A 21,480-nucleotide genomic window follows, 5' to 3' on the forward strand; every position below is an offset into this window, starting at 1 on the left:
CTCTTGCTTCTAATGATTCCATAAGCATACAGACAGATTGTTTTTTTCTGTTGTAGTATAGACAGAAAACGTTTGTCCGACAATGTACAACAAGCCTCATCTCTGCCTGTTGATTATAATTCTGGCAACCATTACCACGCAAGGTGCTCGCCCAGAATCCCAACAGAAGAGTGGAAAACATGTTTTTGCCAAACGTGGTGAGCGTTTCTTCACGTGCATTTATGACCACCTTATGTTTTGAGAATTTCGTGTTCAATAACTGTGGTTTGGACATGACAATGAAGATCAAATAGTTGCAGGGGTGTGATTCTTGTGTTAAGCGAATGTTTTCCTATTTTCAGGGGTTTGTCTTGGGCCAAATGCGGATTGCATCAACAAAAATAAACCTTGTCCATCAGGCATGGTGGAATGTCCTGGTTTTTCTTGTAACCGGCCTGAAGACAGATGTTGCTGTACCTAGTAAGAAACTATCGAAAACCTAACTAATAGCAGTTTTGTATCATCACGGTTTTTTTTCTTTCTTTGGGCAGGAGAAAGAACTACGGTCAGTCGACTCATGTTCAAAACATTTTCGCCCGCCCTCTCCCTCTACTAATGTCCCTGTTCTTTCACTCTTTTTAAAAATATAACCACAAATATTATTATGCGAGTTCCATTCTAGTTGCAATACGATTTTAAGGACCATTAGGAATGCAGAAACATTGATAAACTGTACAATTCCCAACACTATCTTTATGGCCGTTCAACAGCACACACATATCCAATTAAGTTATACGGCCTCACACCACACAACATAATACCCTTGTGGAGAGAAACGACAGTTTGAACAAAAACATCAGTTTTCTAGACTCGGTTTTCAGAAGACAGAGGCTCGGTTAGCTATACATGTACAAGCAGGGGTAATAATAGAATCGAAAACGTCTCCAGCAGTTGTTTCCGGAAAAAAAAATTCGTTGCTCTGGGCGACTAATTTTGCAAAAAAGTGTGACACTGCATTGAATTTCATGCGCTCAAATTAAATGGCAGCCAACATTGCATCAAGTTTAATTTCTACCCCCGCGCTAATTACAACTTTAAATTTTCGTATTTTTCAGGTATCTGTGAAGGCAATAATGTCTGCTTCTCTAGATAAAATGACGGCCTGAATTTAGAAGCGAGATTATGGTTGGCGGACACTAAACTGACAATAATTAAACGCTAAAGTAATTAGATTAAATTCGGGTATTTTAAAGGCAGGACTTACATGCATAATGTAAGAAGATGATAAATAAAGGCTGTGTCATTCAAATATGTTTCGTTTATCTCTACACTATCAGTGATATTAGAAATCAGTGAAAACAAGAATGTTGGCTTTTTGGGATGAATACATACATACAGTTATTGTTGCTCCCTAAACTGGGCTGATTTCAGTCCAAATTTACTTGAAAGTGTTCCTCAGTCCATCGTACATTTACAAGATTTAACTGAGAAAGTTTTATATTCAGTAACGGTTTGCGCATATTGAAAAGTTTAGCCTCAATTTTTCAAATTCGTCGTTTGTAATCCGTGTTAATCTTCTCCATCCTTGTTCCTTTATGGTTGATCATTATCTCTTTGGTGTTTTTCTATCTTATTAAACTGTTATTTTCAGGTTTCCTACAATTTAGAGGTAATTTTGGCCAAAATAACTCGAAATACCGTGACTGAGCCCCTTTAAAAAAACCAGTATTGTCTAATTCGTATTATTTTCTTCAACTTCGTGACCCGTTCTAGATATTGAAATTAAACACTAAGAGTAGCAAGTTGACCATACGCATCAGAAACCTTTATGATGTCAATAAAACTACTTTTATATTTTTCAACTGAGAGACATTTTAATCTGCAATGCACGTTATATTCCCCTCTCCCTTCTATAACAGGCAAACGTCCTGTGTTTGGCTACAGAGTGTTTCTATTGCGCGCCTACAATGTAGTGACTACAACGCAAACATTATTTCCAGGCTAATAAACATTGCGTCAGTCGAACGCATCTGCTCCTGTCAAGGGTTCAATTAATGGGTGGATTATTCTTATTCACGCGACTACATTTTTCAGCCAAGCAGGAATTTTCTTTTTTACCTGGAGCCGGGCGTAATTGGTGCCTACTATATGGGATTGACAAACTTCATTCAATAGTGTACAGTTTAGCTCAGTTTAAAACGTATGAAGGCGACGGAGGCAAAGATATAGATGTTAATGAATAAGGATGAAGTGCTGAAACTTTCAGTCAGTGATAAGTAAGCATGAGCTAGCTAGACAGAGAAACAGAAGAAAGGATTGCAATGCTGAAGGCGAGTTACAGCTTGAAGTCTGATATCAGTGCCAAATTAAAAGTGTTCAACAGGTCATCATACATTTGCAAGGTTTACCCGAGAAAGTTTTATGTTACTTTAAGAAAACCGGTATTGTCTAATATGCGTATTATTTGCTCCAGCTTCGTAAGCCGTTCATTGAAATGTTAACATTTTATTGTATTAAAATTTAACATTAAGAGTAGCAAGTTGACCATACGCATCAGTAACCTTTATGACGTCAATAAAACTACTTTTTTTATTTTTTAACTGAGAGACATCATTTGAGCTACAAAGCAAGCTACAATCCTCTCTCCCTTCTCACAGAAAAACGTGCTAGCTGTGTTTGCCTACATAATGTTTCTTTTGGGTGACTATGATAAACATTGCCTCAGTCGACCCAGCTGCTCCGGTCAAGAGTTCAATCCATGGCTCGCTTAACCTTATGTGACGACGTTTGCCAGCCAATCAGGGCCCGTCGGTGAGCTTATTTTTGGCTAGTGACTTAATCGATGTAAATAAACTGAAACCGGGAAAACCCCCTATTTCAGTACAAAAGCAACTTCTCCACAAAGTTAAGAGAATCTCTGCGTTCCTCTGGTTCAGCAATCAATCGGACTGTATCGTTCCGTTTTCTTCCGTTTATTTACGATCCACACATTCTACATTCAATCGATCTCGATCTCTATTCATTCTGTCAGTTACAAGATAGCGATTCTACTTACATGTATTGGTTATCACAACGAAAATACACGCGAAAATCCCGAGGATCATGACGTCACTGATTTGGACGGAATCGAGACTGATGTACGCTTTGTGTTACAGACCCGCCATGCCTTGCGCCCGGATGACATACGGGGAACAAGTTACGAGCAATACCGTGATACGTTGCAGCCTCAAAGTCACCCGAAGTCTTCCCGATGTCCTTTCATGGTTAAGCCCGAGGTGTGGAAGGACGTCGCCGTGATTCGTCACAAAAAGTCCCGGATGTACAAGATTGATGAGGTTATGGCGACGGGAAGCGAGTTTAGGAAATCTCTTTGTAACAGTGTGAACGAGGTAACAGAGTATTCTCGACCTACTAAGCACGCTTCCGCCTTCAGCAAGGTGTTCACACGATGGGAGGTGACGGTCAAACCAGGATTACCCAACAGCTGGAGTAACAGTGAAGCTCTGTAGAAACCTCTGAGAGACATTTGGGCCTTCGCCTTTGCTTTGGCCTCTCATATGTCCGACTAGAATAAGACAAAGTATGTCCAAGGCCAGAGAGAGTTTTGTCACGGCTAAAACCGTACCTTAACTAAAAACTGCCCAACCAATCACAGTAAATGTAAATACACTGCTAACCAATCAGAGTCGAGGCAAATGAATAAAACCCATGCAAAACGCGAGAAACCATGCAACCAATGCCAAGCGCGGGGGTCCAAGCGCGGAAAAACATGTAATGGCCGGTGCCAAACGCTGGAGGACATGAAGCCGGTGTTAAACGGGGGGGAAACGCGCACAGACCATGAATGATTTGTTGCTGATTGCTTAGTTTGTAATAATTTGTTGGAAAATATAGTGGAAAAAATAATCAATGCGACATACGCGCTGCGCATGATGGAAGGTTGGATGTAATACGGTAGAATATGCAACGGCAGTCCTGTATTCTGATTGGCAGCAATTTTCGAAAGTGGGTTGGTATAGTAGCGAGTCAGTAGCCGCTTCTTGATGTAATGCTACAGTTAGTGTTTTACAATAAAGATTCCGCTGGAGGTTTGTTACCAAAACGGCAACGAGAACTTATCTTCACTCCTCTCCAACAAGAAGGCTCGATCACTAGCCGTCGGTTTTGGGGAAGAGGCCTACGCTCCATCCTCGGTTTTCGGGGAGGAACGTAGACCGCACTCGAGAATGAGGCGGAAATCAAGCCCATCTAAGAACTCAACGAGAAGCCTACAGGCTTTCACGCGGGATGCTTTGGTCGATGTACTAATGCCATCAACTTTGGATGGCTATCCACCTAGAAATAAATCTAAACGGAAATGCTAACATTCAGTTTTACAGTTGTATTTTCTTCAACAAAAAGATAACAGAATTTAGTTCGCGTTCAAATTTGTAGACATTTAATAGTTAGAGTATATTGTCAACCCTGGGTACCGGAGCGTTTTTTTTTTTACATGAAGGACATTGGGAACCGCGCAAGTAAAACCTCTGGCGACCAGGGTACTGTTGTGTCAAAGTGACGCAAAAATACCTTACTCGGTTCGAATTTCAAATTTTCATGTAGCTTCAAATTTTTCATTGCGGAAAAAAAAACACTCTAAAAACACCTTCCCTGGCTTCGTTTGTGTAACTTTTTTTCTGTGCTGCTTTAGAGGTCTAGGTCGTGTTGCTAGTGAATTCGAAGTAAAGCGATTTTGGCTTCATTGTTTTCCAGTACAGTGGAACCCCGCTCTACGGACACCCGCTTAATACGGACACCCCGATATTACGGACAGTTTCGTTTTCCCCGACGAAAAGCTCATATGTTTTTTCTAAAATTAACCCGTTTATTACGGACACCCGTTAATACGGACAACGGACACTTCTCTGTATCCCCAGCGACAAACTCTTATACATCGTCAACCCCGCTTTACGGACACTGTTTGTATCTGTGCATTGTCTATTGTCATTGTCATGATTATGTGCTAATTAGAGATTTTGTACCCTGGTCAAATTATGACAGATTTCGGCGGGTTAATACAGTTTTATAACCAAATGAAACAGTGTCAAAATAGCATGACGCATTTGACCAGTTCTTTCTTCCGGTGCATTACCCAGTCTGCAGTCCTTTTATAAAGCTTTCTGCCTGATACGCTTACACAAAAGTTTCACTTTCTTGGTGTTTTGCTACAGTCCTCGCTTGTAGCCTGCTTCCTCTTTGACGTCTTATGCTTGCCACTATCAGCATCGGCCTCCGTTCGTATTGCTGGGTTGTTGCCAACGTCTATTAGTTGTTCAAGTAAATCCACGTGCTTCCTAGGACCATCAAAAATATAAAGACACGGTATTTCCATACCAAGACCTCCACCCCGATTAAATGCGTTTCCACATACTTCAACTGATCCTCGATTAGTAGGCTTTGAAATAAAATGGGTGACTATACCAGTGCGGTTTTTGGTGTTCGCGAGGTGATATGGAATGTGGCCGATAACTCGACTTTCCTTTAGCACGGCGACTACGTTTTTTCAACTGATTTCAAGAACAGTCTGTACATCACAAAATTTATTTTAGTCCGAGAGTGATACAGTTAATGATTTGTAATTTACAGTACAATTAAAACGTTTTGTTGCCGTACAAGTGTCGGCCTTAATGTTTGTATCGATAAAACACGTGTCCGTGACTTTTTTCCGAGGACCCCGGTTAATACGGACACCCCGTTAATAAGGACATTTTGGCATGTCCCCTTGGTGTCCGTATTAACGGGGTTCCACTGTATTTTTGACGGGCCGTCATGAGAAATATTCGTTTGCCGTCTGTCAAACATGCATTATATTTTGATGAAAACTGAGAGTGATGGAGCTTTTTAAGTCAACTTATGACTGTTTTCCGTCTTCGGTTAGCCTGCGAGCAGGCTCACGTTGGAGCACAAGCGCGCGCGGCGTTGCTGCGAGCGCGAAATCGAGCGGCGAAGCCGCGAGACGACTTTCTTGGCACCTCTTTACCAGACTCCTTATTATTTATTATTATCTTTTTACTATATAATGAGCCGGCGCCAACGTAGGCTCGATTTCCAGCCGTTTTGTGAGCATGGCCCCAGTGATGGCTGTAAAGTAATTTTCACGTGATCTCCAGCTGATCTTTAGGCCCAAAGTCTGCAGCCTTGATCGGGACGCGACGCACGCAAACCGAAAGGAATGTGCTCCTGGTTTTCAGCAGACGTTCGTGGGGGAGGAAGATTGCTTGAAGAACCCAGAGCGTTTGCGTGAGAGACTTTGTTCAGATGGGCCAGAAATTATCTAAATTCCTATAGAACAAAAACAGGAAGTCGCTTCTGCTGGTATTAAGGCCGTAAAAGGTCATACAACGAATAAGGCACCTTTTCCCTCTAGAGACCTTACATCTAATACATCCAGCTCTGATACAGCCACACTTTGACTATTGCAACAGTGTTTAGGAAAACTGTGGGATAACGGATTACGGAATAAGTTACAAAAGCTACTAAAGCTACAAAATAGAGCAGCCCGTGTTTTGACCTTCTCAAACTATGCGGAACTATGGTTTACAGGTCTCTGCGCGGGTTGGCTCCAGAATATCTTAGCGCAGTCTTCCTTGCGACGTAAGGGAAGCAGAGTCCCTTGGGCATTCAAACGCCTACTCAAACAAATTTGATCCGTGACCGACGGGTTGTTAATCTCTTTTCTGTGCATAGTTTCTGCGCGCGGTCTGAAGATCTCGCTTGTAATTGGTTTTATTTACATATGGCTAGCTCTGTAAGAGGGCAAGATGAATCAAATCCTGCACTATGATTGGCTACCCGAGCGGGTCTTGCCCGCTCGGGACTACACGCCGTGGCCCGCAAGAAAAATTTCCCCGAAAGCCATATAATAAATCCTTTATTGACCAAGCTTGTTCAGTCAAGATGGCTGGATATTGGCCTCGTTCTTTTTTTGGCGAATTTATGCACCGAAACTCCATCTCGGTCCATAAACACGCAAAAAAAGAACTTGGCCAATATCCAGCCATCTTGACCTCACACTTGGTCAATAACCCACATATATAACACAATAAACATTCCAGACATATTTGCAATAAACGCGATGCTATATTCAGTTTAACAATGACGTATCACTTCATTTTGGTAAACAGGAAGTGACTATAAACTTGAGATCGCGAAAATTACATTTGCCCAAAAGTGTCTATAAAGATAGGGTCTATATTGGCCACAAATTTTTGGTGGAGGATCTAAAAGGTACCTAGCAAAAACTTGACACAGGTACCCCCGGGGCAGTAGTCTCTTGAAAAGAAGGAACGCGAGACAACTTGTGATTGGTGGGCCCTTCAACAGGGAATTCCCCGATATTCTCAACTTATGTGCCGTACGCGCTTGCCCTTTTTCACACCTCTGCAGCGCATGCTATGGCTAGTGTGGTCTTAAAAGAAGACAAGTCTCCGATAGTACACAATGCCTACTGCTATCCTGAGCTAACCACGTTTGGCCCAGAAATAACCAAGAAGGTGCTCAAGCTCGATTGCTATATTTCAGTAGTAGCGGTAAGTTTCAAACATGACAGGCTGCATGCTTACACGTAGGCTACTCGCGCAAGCTACAGCAACTCACACTAGGCATTTTTTCTGCATGGAACAATTTCACTAGTATGTAATCTTATGTACAAAGATTGCAGATTTTATGCCAAATTAGAATTAAGATAATTTAAGTACAGGAACCAAATTCAATTACTTGAAGATTAGTGGTCTCTACGACACGAAGGAAATTTTAAACCTTGAAACAAAGATGAATAACTTAGTCAAGGCCCACGAACGTCTCGAGCGTTGGCAGTGTTTAGCTGAGCGAGCGTCGCAGTGACAAGAGCTTACTGTGATGTGTTGTTATAAGCCATTATTATTACTGCCACAGAACGGAAATGCTTTTACGCTGAATCATGGCCCCGCGAACACGGCTATGGGTTTAACCGATAAAAAATAACTCGATTTAGTATATTATCACGAATGCCGCTCTCTGATTGGCTTCGCTACTCACTGTCTATGCTGTGATAGTTAGTGAGTAGCGTAGCAGTGTGTGATTGTTAACAGAATGACCGCCGCTTCTTTGCGTTTTCGAGGTGTCTATGAAAGCTATTTAGATAAAGTTTTGAACGACTAGTAGATTTAAACTAAAACAATTAGATTATTCGCTCTCGATTTCTATGTGTGATAGTTGACTCGGGCTGCGCCATCGTCAACTATCACGCGACAGAAATCTCGAGCTCATAATTGCTTAATAGATCAATGCTGTGATCAGGTCAGGCAATTGAATGTAAAGAATTCAAGCGATTCCAAGTATCTCACGCAATCTCTGCACGTGGGTGCCATGCACCAAGCATAATTTTACTGCATAACCTGGACTCTCAAAATAAAGCTCTTGAGTTATTACCCTCTCTAGGTCCAAGAATAGATGGTAAAATGTTGTCTTCATCATAGACATACCCCTGGGGGGGGTATTCCCAGAAAAGTTGGGTGGAGGTGTGCGGCCGGCTTCTCAAAACCCTTACCCTATTTATGACCAAAATCTGCGATATTCCCTACCCTATTTATGACCTGACCAAATATTCGATATCCTATTTATGACCTAACCATTAAATTGAAACCCAGTTTCAGACCTGCGTTATAATAAGTTCCCTAGTTCAGACCAATGTTAAATTACCGTAAACATAATTTGTGAAGGGCTTTGGTTAAGTTGATAATGATGAAAAAGTGGCTTCTTCTTAAAAACATACCTATATCAAGGCTAGAGTGTAAAAACCATACCCTATTTATGACCAAAATGGCCAAAATAGGCTAAAATCAATACCCTATTTATGACCAAAACGGCTGAGAAACCATACCCTTTGGGGCCGCACATACCTATATAGCCCATATAAGGGAGTACCCCCCTCCCTGGGGACATACCCTTTTTGTGTGTGACGTGATCAAAAGGAATTCTGCTAAGATGACTGGGCACTAGTTTAGATCCTACAGATGAAAAGATTGGGTGCTAGTTGGCCTGAGTAACAAACAGTTTCTTAATGTTGAACTTTTTCATTTGCAAATATCACAACACACACCTGAATGGAAAAAGGCTTTATGGACTTGTTCAAAAGCTAGACTGCCCTCACATCACAAATAGTTCTTTAATGAGCAATGCCTTATAACACCCTTTTACTATTTATTTTCTGAGTTCAGTGGGTCACAGCCACTTTGATTTCTTTAGGATGCTGACAGAGTTCCATCATTCTACTACTGGATTGTGAGTGGCCTGCAAACAACTGGTCACTGTAGTGCTTTGGATGTGTTGGAAGGTGGTGACTGTATTACTTCAATCAATGGAGCAAGTACTGTTGACAAAGACAAAACCTTTATTGAGAGAGTGAAACATAATAAATGTCACAATGATGTGCTGATTCTTAGAGTAAGAAAGCCAGCGAAACAACAAGAGTTTAATCTCTGGGATCTAATACCAGTGAAGCTTGACATTAAAGAAGGACTCAAGAACCTGCCTTTTAGTCTTGACATCTTTTACACGGTAATTAAAATATTACTCTATTCAATAAGTGAATAGATCAGACTAGTTTACTGAAAAAAATGTCTGAAAAATAAAGCCACGGGAAACATTCAAGACTGAACTCAATTTAACCAAGTTTTGTGAAGATCTTGACTTGAGAACATACCACATAAAATGTGTAGACTATGAAGAATCAATTAATGTTAGTAGAATTGACAAGAAATTGTATGCCTTTGTTATTCAAATCATGATGTGTAAAGTTACTTTCCTTAAGGTGGCTCAAAACAGTTTCCAGCACTTAGATTTTGATGGGTCGTTAATAATCAATTTTTGTCATCTTGTGCTACAATCATGGTATCAAAAACTGCCCAACCATTGGTGAACGTGTTATCATTTTCATAACACAATAGGTTACCATAGCAATAGCATGACCTGCTAAAAACACCCTCAATTACAGCTTTAGGCACTTATAATTCAAAAATGGCACGGTGAAATTGTTTGACATAATCAACATTTGATAAGCATGATATATAAGACAAAATTTTTGGCAAAGTTTAAAAAAATTCTGTGGGTAGGGTTCAGAGCCACCTTAAATTTTCAAAAATTTAAATGATTATGTTGTTATGAATTTTGAAAAGTGTAAATAAGCTGATCAGTCTGAAGGGCAGCTATTCTACAAAGCAGAGCAGTTAAGGTTATTGCTGGGTGAAATCAAATTTTGGGAAAAACACGTTTCTTTTTAGCGGAGCTAAAATTTTTGATGAGCTGTCCACCGACATAACAAAAGCCAAAGACATACAGACTTTCTGCCGCCGTACAAATGGCATTATAGTTGTATCACAATAGTTCTTAGTGGTTTCTCTTAGTATTTTAGTATTGTAATTAGATTCTTAACGCAGTTTTAGTTGTTAAAGTATAGTTATAAAGTTTTCTGTGTATATAAATTTGTATTTTTAACCTAATGTTATTTGTACAGGGCCCCTATGGATACCAGCCTTTGAGCTGAATGGGCTACTCTGTTTAAATAAAGTTTTACTTTACTTTACTTTATAAAAATTTTATACATAATTCTGCAACAAATTGCAACATTTTGTTGTAATGATTACTATCCAACCGGGAAAGTCTAAAACATTTCATTTCTGTACCTGACTGGGACTTGAACACATCAAATGCCTTGATATGTCAAATGCCTACAATTCAGCTGGTTCCTGCATGCTAAGAGATACATAGTTATTAAACTATTTTGCAGTACTGAAGAGAATTATGTGTTCTATATCCTTCAGGATTTAACTGACAACAGCAAAACGTTTGCACTAGTTGACAAGATTTTGCAACAAAGGAAGGATCTGAAGGGTCTAAAACGAGGAGATAAAGTTATTGAAATCAATGGGCACATACTTCAAAACAAGACACCTGAAGAGCTCCAACATACTATTCACCGGCTTCATCTACAAGAGCAGATCACACTAACCTTTGAAAGAAGGAAATGGAGGCAGAATGGTATATATGTTGCCACATAAAGGGTGTTTTCAGTAAAAAAGGTCGACCACTCTATCTGGACCCCCCAACTGGACCCTATTTTCAAGGTCGAATAAAACTGGTCAGCGGTCAAGGTCAAGAGACAATGGCAGACATGATGGTGTGCCATACCTTTGCTCTTTTATGCTTCTTTCCACGAAATTTGTTACTCGAGACAGAATACTGTGCGAATATTTTGTTCATTCTTCACTTTGTCCTTCACTTCACTGATTAAGTAGACTTCGTCATCGCATAATTTAAATCAGAAGCCCATATTTTCTTGAAGAAAAAATAGGAGGTCCAGATGGGGGTCCAGAGGGGGTCCAAAAGAGGGTCCAGAGAGAGGGGTCCACATTTTGTACTGACCCGTGTGTACACACCATCATGCATTGAGTGGCATATAGTTTAAGGCATGACAAATATGTGTTGTGGCGGTATAACAGCAATGTAGTCAGTTCCATACAAGATTTGTCCTGTCTTTGATGTCATGCAAATAATATTAACTACAGCATCAAGCACGGCCTGTACCTGTGCTTATACATGATGCTGTTTATCGTCACTGCAATGACAGGATATCAGTTTCTTTTCGTGAAGAGCTGACTGTCACTGTTTTTGAAGCAGGATTGAATCAGTGGCGGATCTAGGAGAGGGGCCCAGGGGGCCCAGGCCCCCCTTCCTGGGTAAAAAAAGGAGAAATCACATAAGGAAGAAAAGTTGGAAGGGCAAGCAAAACAACCCCCCCTCTTAGCTCAGAGTGTGAATTGCTATTTCCTAGGTGGAAACTGCTGGCATAAAGTATAAAACTACGCACCACCCATAAAGCAATGTAATGCAAATCGATGAAAATGTTGTATGTTTTTCTGTTATCTGTTTTTTTAGGATATCTCACCGAACATGCCATTGATTCACCACCATGTGTGGCATGGAGAAGTCTTCAAGTTGAGTTGAGGGCAATTAAGAGCAATCCAAAGATGAATCCTGGTCAAAGTTTTTTGTTTAAATTTGTTAAGGTACTTAAATGAATAAATCTTCTTAAAGTGCTACTAAGCTGGCAATATTCAGATCTTTCCTATTTGAGCCAATTTAAAACATAGACAAGTAGTCTGTACAAGAAGAAAAATACTGTTTACTATTTTCAAATATCTCTTCTCAGTTACAAAGATATACTCAAGTTTTAAAAATATGCAAAATTATTAGTCAAGTGATGGCATCGCAAACTCAACCAAATTTTGATCAAATATGATGAAAAAAGATATCTCAGCCAATTTTGTATCTGAAATGGTTGATTCTTGGCAGTAAGATATATATTCTAATTAATGTGCTCCCCAATATGAACTCAACAGTTTTGTTACCATGGCAACATACTGGGTTCCAGACCTCTCCAATATTAAAGACTTCTCAATTCTTGTCCCCATAGTGCTTTTCACTTCTCTTAGCCAGCATGGCCTCGGCACAAGAAACAAAGGGCTCTGGGGACATAGGATTTTCAAATCAATTCGCATTTGTTTGATTGGCTGTTTGAAAACAAAGGAATCTTGAATGGAGTCAAAATGTTCGCATGGATCGCAGGCGCAAAAATATGAAACAGCTGTGACCAGCCATGTTTAAAAATGGAGAACATGGAGTATTTGGGAGAAAAGTCTCCCAAAAAATAGTGTTTACCTCATGGCTCAATTCTTGGTTCTTTTGCTGAAAAAAAAAGGTTTTTGTTAGAAACCCTGGTTGATATTTTCAGTGAGAAAATCAGCAAAGATCCGGAAATTTTAAAGGTTCTTGAGTTTTTAACTGGGTAAGAAATTAAGCTTAAGTTTGGCAAGTTTGCCAATGAAACTGTGCAAACCATGCTGCAAAAAGGTGAAGAATATTATAGAATTCTGTTGTTTGTCGCTGGCATCACTTTCTTTACAGGAATTGTCTATCGGAGGGTCTCATTTGAAAAGAGTCCATGGCTTGCAACAGGTTGGAGAATCACCCTCCTCTAGTCAGCAGGCAAAAAAGAATAGTTTGAACCACAAAAGTGTCAAAAGTGGTAAAATGTGCCTTTTCATTGAGGGTAATCAACATCATGAAAAAAATCTCCCTAAGTTTAGATCTATTGCTCTACAGCACCTTGCACAATTTTTACAAGTTGGAACCGTTTATAAATGCGGGCTTAGGGCTGGTGTTTCAGAAAATATGTCTAGAATATATTACTGTATTGCCTTTGGATAATAGTGTGCAAATGGTTTTGTTTCTTGTCGATTAATTGCTAACCATTTTTTTTTTTTGCTTTGGCATCAATGGAAGGCCATTAAGAAATTTCCACTTTTGTTAAGTGGATGTTCCAGCTATGTACAAAAAGTTAGGAAGTGTGCCTTTTGCAGGGAGGTACAAGTTTCGATGGTTTCTGTTGCAAATTACCTGAGATGGTGCTACTTATATACTTGATGTAAAATTGGGTTGAGTGCATGATGTCATCAGTCCTCTCATTTCCATTTGTTACACATTTTTCAAACTTAAATATCTCTGGAACTTATTACACGGATATGTGCAAATGGTAAACAATGCATTTAAAACCAAAACTTCTGGCGGTCAAAATTTGATCATAGAAGAGCCATGCATATTACCAGAGGACAATTCTACTGGTCTCAATTCTCTTGCTCCACCTAAACCATTCCTTTATAACCTTCCAACAGACTGACAGTTTGACAGTTTCAGGTGCTTCAAATTTCACATACATTTGGCCCTCACAAAATTTCAGAGCTAGTACTGGCCTGTATTGTGGAATCATAAGCCATAAGTAGGCTACAAGTTATCTCTAAAATACAGGTGTCACAAGAACTATGACCAAGGACTTAAGATCTTGAAGACCTAAGACCCTCTCCGAAACTCAAAAACTAAGACCTAGGACTCCTTTTAAATCTCAAAACTAAGACCTAAGACCCCCTTCGAATCTCAAAAACTAAGACTGAAGAACCCCTCCAAATCTCAAAAACTAAGACCTTAGAACCCCCCTGAAGCTCAAAAACTAAGACCTAAGACCCCCACTGAATCTCAAAAACTAAGACCCGAACCCCTCTGAATCTCAAAAACTAAGACCTAAGACCTCTTTAAAATCCCAAAAATTAAGACCTAAGACCTGGAGATTAAGAGGGTGTCTTAGGTCTTAGATCTTTGGTGTTAGTTTTGGAGTTTTAGCAATGACGACGGCGACGCCACCGGACGACGCCTCGTAAAAAAAGTGTTTATATTTTACCCTCGAACGTCGCAACTGTGTAGATCTGTTCAGTTCGTCTATTGGTCTAAAAAGCTGCTCAGGGTAAATATGCAATGACAGCATTCAATTCCAAAGGAAGACATGAAAAATTAGCCATTGCGGCACACGTTCTCCAAAATACGCACGACTTTGTCATTTCACATTGTTCTTTTGCAGAGGACGGCGAAGAAATGTACCAAGAATTATAACGCACGTGCAGAACCATTGTTTTGCTCATTAAACCTTTTATTTGGTGACGTTCCCTATGCCGTCGCCGTCTTGGTTTGCTAAAACTCACTTTTAAAAGGACAGCGGGATCCACAGCAGGAGCTTTTACGGTATCTTTCAGGGTATTGAGCTGAAAAAATATGACAGGAGATAAGGTGTTATTTTAGAATTGGAACCCTTTATGGATGAAAAGAATTGCAAGCCACACTCAGAAAACAGGATCTTGGTACCTCTTAGGGGAACCTCTTTAAAATTCCAATGAGCTTCCCGGCCCTTTTTATTTGGGAGTCTCCCCTCCCCTCCTACTGAATACGCTCCGATCATCATCATTGTCATGATGTCACCACTCTTCCCTCAACTGGGCTTGAAGTACATAACAGGCCTTTGGATCCAGAGCTCAGCACATTAGACTACCAACCATCTATCAATAATTTATGTCAACTCCAATATTTTTGTACAGGATCAGCTTGAACAACCCTGCGCAATTATCACACACATTTTTGCTGGTCAGACACCTGCTGCGATGTGCCAATACCTCAACCCAGGATGCAAAATAACAGCAATTAATGGAGAGTCAGTTCAAGGTCTCAGTCACCATGAGATGATTACCAAGCTAGAAAGAGCTAAAACAGTGGTGTTATCAATAGAGGAACCCACAGGTTTTATGCTTGAAGGAAGTTCTCCTCCTTACAGAAACACATGGCCATCAGAGACAGAACATGGATGTCTACATAAATCCCATAGTGATAGACAGATTCGCTATGCTTACAGTTCTGAAGCAGACAACAACTTGCAAAGAACTGATTTAACTTGTAAACAAAAGCAACAGTCCACAAGCGATGTTGTCTGTGATGCCAAACCCATGTTTCTGTCTGAATCCGGGCTCATGCCCCCAGCATCAGATTACAACACAGGATTCATTGATGGAGCAAGCAGTAGCCCTGGCTGCCGAAGCGTACAGGAACCAGGCAGTCCACTGCTTGTGCCCTCAGTGCCACATGATCATGAAACAGCAACGGACCAAGACGTGCCTGTTTCCCAGGACTGTTTGCCAAATACTACACCTGACAAACGAAAACTAACTATTGATCATATTCCAAGGAAAATTTTCCATGTGCTTTGCACAAAGCTGGATACCCTAAGCTGTCTCTACAATGACTACCGTCTTTTGGCTGATGAGCTTAAATTTCCTCCGCAGGAGATTTCCATCCTCAGTAGTAGTAAAGAACCTACCTGTGAACTCTTAAATACATGGCTCAAACGAAAGGGTAGTGAGGCCACTGTCGAGGTGTTGCTGGGTGCCTTCCAAGAAATGAAGCGGCAGGACTTATGGCAGTTATTGCAAAACTGGGTAGAAGACTGCTCTAATTAAAGGTTAGTGCTTTGTGAAGCAACAAGGCAATATAAGGGAGATCTTGCATGTAGAAAAACTTTGTGAGAAAGATGTTTAGTAGCTAAAATACGTTAAATTCCATGTTCTGTAGTGACTATAGTGAGAGGAGTGCGATATAAAAGAGGAGCTTTTTATGGAATAGTAATTATTCATTAGCAATCTCTGAGCCTAGGAAAGTAATACTAGTTTGGGCAAGTTGTGACTTTAAAAAAAATTGAACTATTTTTTTTGGAGGTCTTTAAGAGCACGAACTGTACTTGAGTAAACTTCAAAGATGAAAATAAAAATTGGTCAAAGTACCAGTATATACATACCAGTATATTAATAAATATAACTGGATCATATTTTAGGTTATAACAAACAATGGAATGGTTACATGTATTAATCTTTAAATATTATGAATAGGCTGTAATTATTTTTTCATTATAATTTTTTTATCATCAGTTTTTATTCAACTGCAAAGAAAATAGAAACTGTTTGTTGTCAATTAGTAAACACCGTGTATTATTGTTATCTTTTTCGCAAAGTGGCATTATTTTTCCCAAAAAAACAATAAATACGTTGTGAGTAGTACTAGCTGTATAGTATATATTGTTTGTCTTTTAATTAACAATTAGATTATAAGCTCAAGATTTCTATAAGGTGATAGGTGATAAGGTCTTGGACCTCAGCAACTATCACCTCATAGATATCGAGAGCGAATAATATAATTGTTTTAGAAGAATTGTAACAAATAACAATTTCAAATCGTTCAAATCAAATAACAATTTGTTCATTCTTTCTCAGCGTAGCATTCAACTTCACGCTCTAGAAAAAATAACGCGGATTGCATTGGTTTTTGAGACTTGCAGTTGTGCATGCATGTTCATTAGTTCATTGAGAAATATCACATAATGGTCAGTTTCCTTTCTCGCATGTTCTTGAGAATTTCATCATTCAGTAATATTTCTAAAATATCCTCCACAAAACATTAGCGAAACAAAAAAACATCGCCAATATTGCAATTATATGTAGACGACCTGCAGCCACTGCACTCCAATAAACAATGAAATACAAGTAGCTTAGCCAATCACATTGCATTAGTATACTAGCAGTCAAGATCCTACCATAAAATATTTATTTTTATATAAGCTGGCGTTTTTCCCGCCACAGCGCGCCCATTCATTGGCTTGTTTATGGTCACATGACATCTAACAATGAAACTGTTTACCGCCAAATGCCATGAGCGGGCAACATTGCGAAAACTATGACGGCAAACTGGAAACAGTTCACTGTTACCCGCGAAATGTTGACCGCTGTTGCACGTGATCAGATTGTGCATTTGGAGGTGGCCTGATGTTGTCGCTGGAGTGTCCGCGCGTTTTTTTAACATTTGCTCTTGTTTTGTTTTGCTACATAGCAAATCACTTAGTGACTGGCCACTTGGGAAACAGTGAATTTTGTTTCCCTCGACTTCGCCTCAGGAAACAAACTTCACTGTTCCCCTCGGGACCAGTCATTAAGTGTTTAGAGCGGTTTTCAACTGGGTGTCGTAAAACCAAAACCAAAACCAATTACTTACCAATTAGACTTCTCAGCTAATCTCAAACTGTAGTAAAACCAAAACCAAAACCAAAGTAATTGTCTGGTTACTTTCGACACTCAACTGAAAACCACTCTAATGTTGGCTTATTTATACAAAAAAAGAACACCATACAATGTAGGGCATTTTAGAGCAGCATATTGTAACAAATTTGTATGTAAAGTAGACAGAGTATTGTCAGTGCAAGGTAGAATAAGAATAGTGCCTTATTGTACGTGTATGTAGAGCAAAATAATCCATTTTTATAGCATATAAATATTACTAATCGTACAGAAAGTAGAGAGTATTGTATCTTATTGTAAGTAAGTATTATAGCGTACTTGTAAGTAGAGTTAATTTTGTATTTTTATTTTTTGTACGTAGCGTAAGTATTGCTAGTATCGTAATTTTGAAAGTAGAGCAAGTATTGTAATGTAAATGATGTAAGTATTGCTCTGAAAGTAATCTAGTTATTTTTTGGAAGTAGCATATTCTAGGGAAAGTAGAAAATTGAGAAAGTAGAGTGCTGTATGGTAAGTAATGCGACGTGTTTTCCAAATTAAAAAAAGGAAACACCCTGTAAGAAAGCACACGTAGGCGGGTGCACTAAAAGCTTTCCTTCTGTAACTCAACATATAGAAACAGGTAACTTAAATTGGAGTTGTTGCTGTAATTCATGATGGTGCAAGCAAGGGGAATTTAAATTTTGATTATCAAAATAAACAAGTGAACTTGAAAAATTAGTGGAAAACACTCACCTGGGGCTTACGTTCCCACACTCGCGGCATTCCTCAGTCTTCCAAACATCCACTTGTTTTTTCTATAGCTCATCATGTTTCTACTTCTTAATTAACATTTACATAATAAAGGATATAGCTACAAAGGTTTGAAAGAAAGTTACAAATCAGCCTTGCATGGAAAAATGCCTTAGTCAAGACCAAAAACGATAATGTAGTAAAATTAATAATTTTTTCTAACATCACTTATGACACATTTTCACGTATGACCTCTTTCCATTCTCGATTTTTCACATCAAACTTTTCAAAAGTAAGAGTAGCCAATGATTATTTTTCGGTTGTGGTTTTACTACTTACCAGTTTTTAGTACAGCATCGCGACTGACACTGACGCTGGATGATTTAGCAGGAGCCACAGTGGCACTCCTACATTCCCTAACCTCACAGCTGGTGATGTGACCGCGCTATGAAATAATTATTTTCAAAAGTTAAGTGAAATCCTCCTGACTTTATTGGTCTCAGCTGTTGATTGTTCCAGTTCTTGCATCACCACAAAATGTACTAGGTAAACCTGTATAAGACAACGCTTATTATCATGGGTTACAAGGTTTGGTCCTCCACACTGCGTCCACTCATCAGAATCGACCAAAATTGGGCATTGATAACCCTAACTACATGGCCTCTATGTAGTGCATCATGTTAATTGTATTCATCATAATATGCCAGGGGTGGCCATTTTTAGATCTTCAAAATGAAAGTCATAAGTAACAAGGAGCTAAAAGATCAGATTATTTTCTTGGTAAACAAACCTGAAAGTGCAATAATCCATAAGCCTGTGATGCTCAGCGGCTTAGAGAATCAAAGATTCAGGTTGTGATCAGTGGCGGATCTAGGGGAGAGGCCCGGGGGCGGCCCCCGCCCCCCCCCCTTTATTTTGGGTAAAAAAGAAGAAAAAATCACAGAAGGAAGAAAAGCCGGAAGGACAAGAAAAACAAAACCACCCCCCGCCCCCTAACCTTGACTCAAGGTCTGGATCCACCACTTGTGATATATGCTATCACCGAAAGCCAACACAGTTAGTTTTAATACTTAAGGCTCTTGGTTAATGACCCGATAAGTCCTCTAGGGCTAAATACATTTGACACTTCAATAAAAGTTCTCACCCTATCAAGCTGTTATGCAGGAAAATGTGAGAAAATGCAAACTCCTGATAGATGATCCCAGAAAGAGGACCGGCCACTTTCCGAGAAGCTCAAAGGGTAATGTCTGAAGTTCTTGGTCAACAACGCTTTGCACACACAGCAGCATTTTGTGGCTTGTACCTACTTGTACGAAGCGCGAGCTACAGGCTGAGCTGCCATCTTCAAAACAGATGAAAGTCAGATATTGCGACAAGCCGTACAGTTAAAAGAAGATGACTGTCTGAAGACGGTAAAACGTTTTAAAGGCCAAAAGATAGGGTGAGAACTTTTATTGAAGTGTCAAATGTATTTAGCCCTAGAGGACTTATCGGGTCATTAACCAAGAGCCTTAAGTATTAAAACTAACTGTGTTGGCTTTCGGTGATAGCATATATCACAAGTGGTGGATCCAGACCTTGAGTCAAGGTTAGGGGGCGGGGGGTGGTTTTGTTTTTCTTGTCCTTCCGGCTTTTCTTCCTTCTGTGATTTTTTCTTCTTTTTTACCCAAAATAAAGGGGGGGGGGGCGGGGGCCGCCCCCGGGCCTCTCCCCTAGATCCGCCACTGATCACAACCTGAATCTTTGATTCTCTAAGCCGCTGAGCACCACAGGCTTATGGATTATTGCACTTTCAGGTTTGTTTACCAAGAAAATAATCTGATCTTTTAGCTCCTTGTTACTTATGACTTTCATTTTGAAGATCTGACAATGGCCACCCCTGGCATATTATGATGAATACAATTAACATGATGCACTGCATAGAGGCCATGTAATTAGGGTTATCAATGCCCAATTTTGGTCGATTCTGATGAGTGGACGCAGTGTGGAGGACCAAACCTTGTAACTCATGATAATAAGCGTTGTCTTATACAGGTTTACCTAGTACAATTTGTGGTGATGCAAGAGCTGGAACAATCAACAGCTGAGACCAATAAAGTCAGGAGGATTTCACTTAACTTTTGAAAATAATTATTTCATAGCGCGGTCACATCACCAGCTGTGAGGTTAGGGAATGTAGGAGTGCCACTGTGGCTCCTGCTAAATCATCCAGCGTCAGTGTCAGTCGCGATGCTGTACTAAAAACTGGTAAGTAGTAAAACCACAACCAAAAAAATAATTTAAGGCCAAATAAGTGGCAAAGTCTTTCTCGTGCTTGCTTGTCAAATTCTTGACCAAAAATCCACAAACATGCAGGGACATGCACTGATGTTTTTTTCAGAACAACACTTCCAATGTGACTCTTTACTAAGAAACCACGTGAGTTTGCGACATACTTTGTGATTCAGCTACCAAATTTGGAAACGCTGTAATGCTAGTCTCCCTGCATCATCAATTTGAAATTAACTTTCCATTTGTGGAATTTGATAAATTTTAAGAAAATCACAAAATTATTTGCGTCATTTTTTCTTCTTTTAATTTTCTGATGTAAGACGTCGATCAAGAACAGTTTTGTCCAGCGTACTATAAAACCAGAAATAAATGTTATTCGACAAAAACTGATGAGAGGAAGCTCTGGAAAATAACTAGCAAATGTGTTATTAGCCGCCACTCGATGTGGTTAAATGACCCGGGCTATAAAATGACCTACGGCCCAACCAAGGTTTTAAATAGATCGACCAAATCACAGGCATATTCACATATCCTCCGGCAGAAAAACTTGTTCATAGCTCGACGCCTTCAATCACCTCGTAGAAATCAAGAGCGAATAACTTAATTGCTTTAGCAGAATTGAATTCTGACAAAACCTATTTACCTCACATCAGGCAATATATCGAACTTTACGATTTAGCTAACCTGCAGTACCGGCGGATTAGCGGACCCTAGCGCGATACATGAGCGCGCGCGAAGCGCGAGGCGAGAAAGATCCGCTCTTCGCGCTCGTTTATCGCGCTAGAGCCCGCTAATCCGCCTGTACTGCAGGTTACGATTTAGCGAAATCGCGCGCGAACTGAATCGTCATTTGAAAGAGCGTACGCCTTTTCGAATAAGCACCAATTTAGAACTCTAGTGTTCCAAATGAGTACCATGCTGTTGTTTAACTTAATAGACACTGAATGGTGTTTTTTTTTTTTTTTTTGCGGCGGTACATTTTTCG

At 39.8% G+C, this 21,480-nt stretch overlaps 1 protein-coding gene and 1 long non-coding RNA gene across 3 annotated transcripts; both read left to right on the plus strand.

Annotated features, from left to right (window-relative positions):
* The first annotated feature begins 130 nt into the window (after window positions 1-130).
* LOC145502704 (uncharacterized) lies at window positions 131-1,170 on the plus strand. Its single transcript, XR_014051384.1, has 3 exons — window positions 131-197; window positions 342-459; window positions 1,095-1,170. It is a non-coding gene; the product is annotated as an uncharacterized LOC145502704 (long non-coding RNA).
* Window positions 1,171-6,846: 5,676 nt separating this feature from the next.
* On the plus strand, window positions 6,847-21,242 carry LOC145502569 (uncharacterized). 2 transcript variants are annotated; one of them, XR_014051363.1, is made up of 6 exons: window positions 6,847-7,547; window positions 9,244-9,555; window positions 10,818-11,034; window positions 11,932-12,062; window positions 14,976-19,665; window positions 20,259-21,242. XR_014051363.1 is itself a non-coding variant. In XM_081481896.1 (5 exons), the coding sequence occupies exons 1-5, from the start codon at window positions 7,413-7,415 to the stop codon at window positions 15,885-15,887; spliced, it is 1,707 nt and encodes a 568-aa protein (XP_081338022.1). In that variant the 5' UTR covers window positions 6,847-7,412; the 3' UTR covers window positions 15,888-21,242. The 2 variants fall into 2 exon arrangements, 1 of the variants encoding a protein (XP_081338022.1); XM_081481896.1 differs by having other exon boundaries at window positions 14,976-21,242.
* The last annotated feature ends 238 nt before the right edge of the window (window positions 21,243-21,480 follow it).

This window comes from Orbicella franksi, chromosome 11 (assembly GCF_964199315.1).
Source record: "Orbicella franksi chromosome 11, jaOrbFran1.1, whole genome shotgun sequence".
NCBI classification, from domain to species: Eukaryota; Metazoa; Cnidaria; class Anthozoa; order Scleractinia; family Merulinidae; genus Orbicella; species Orbicella franksi.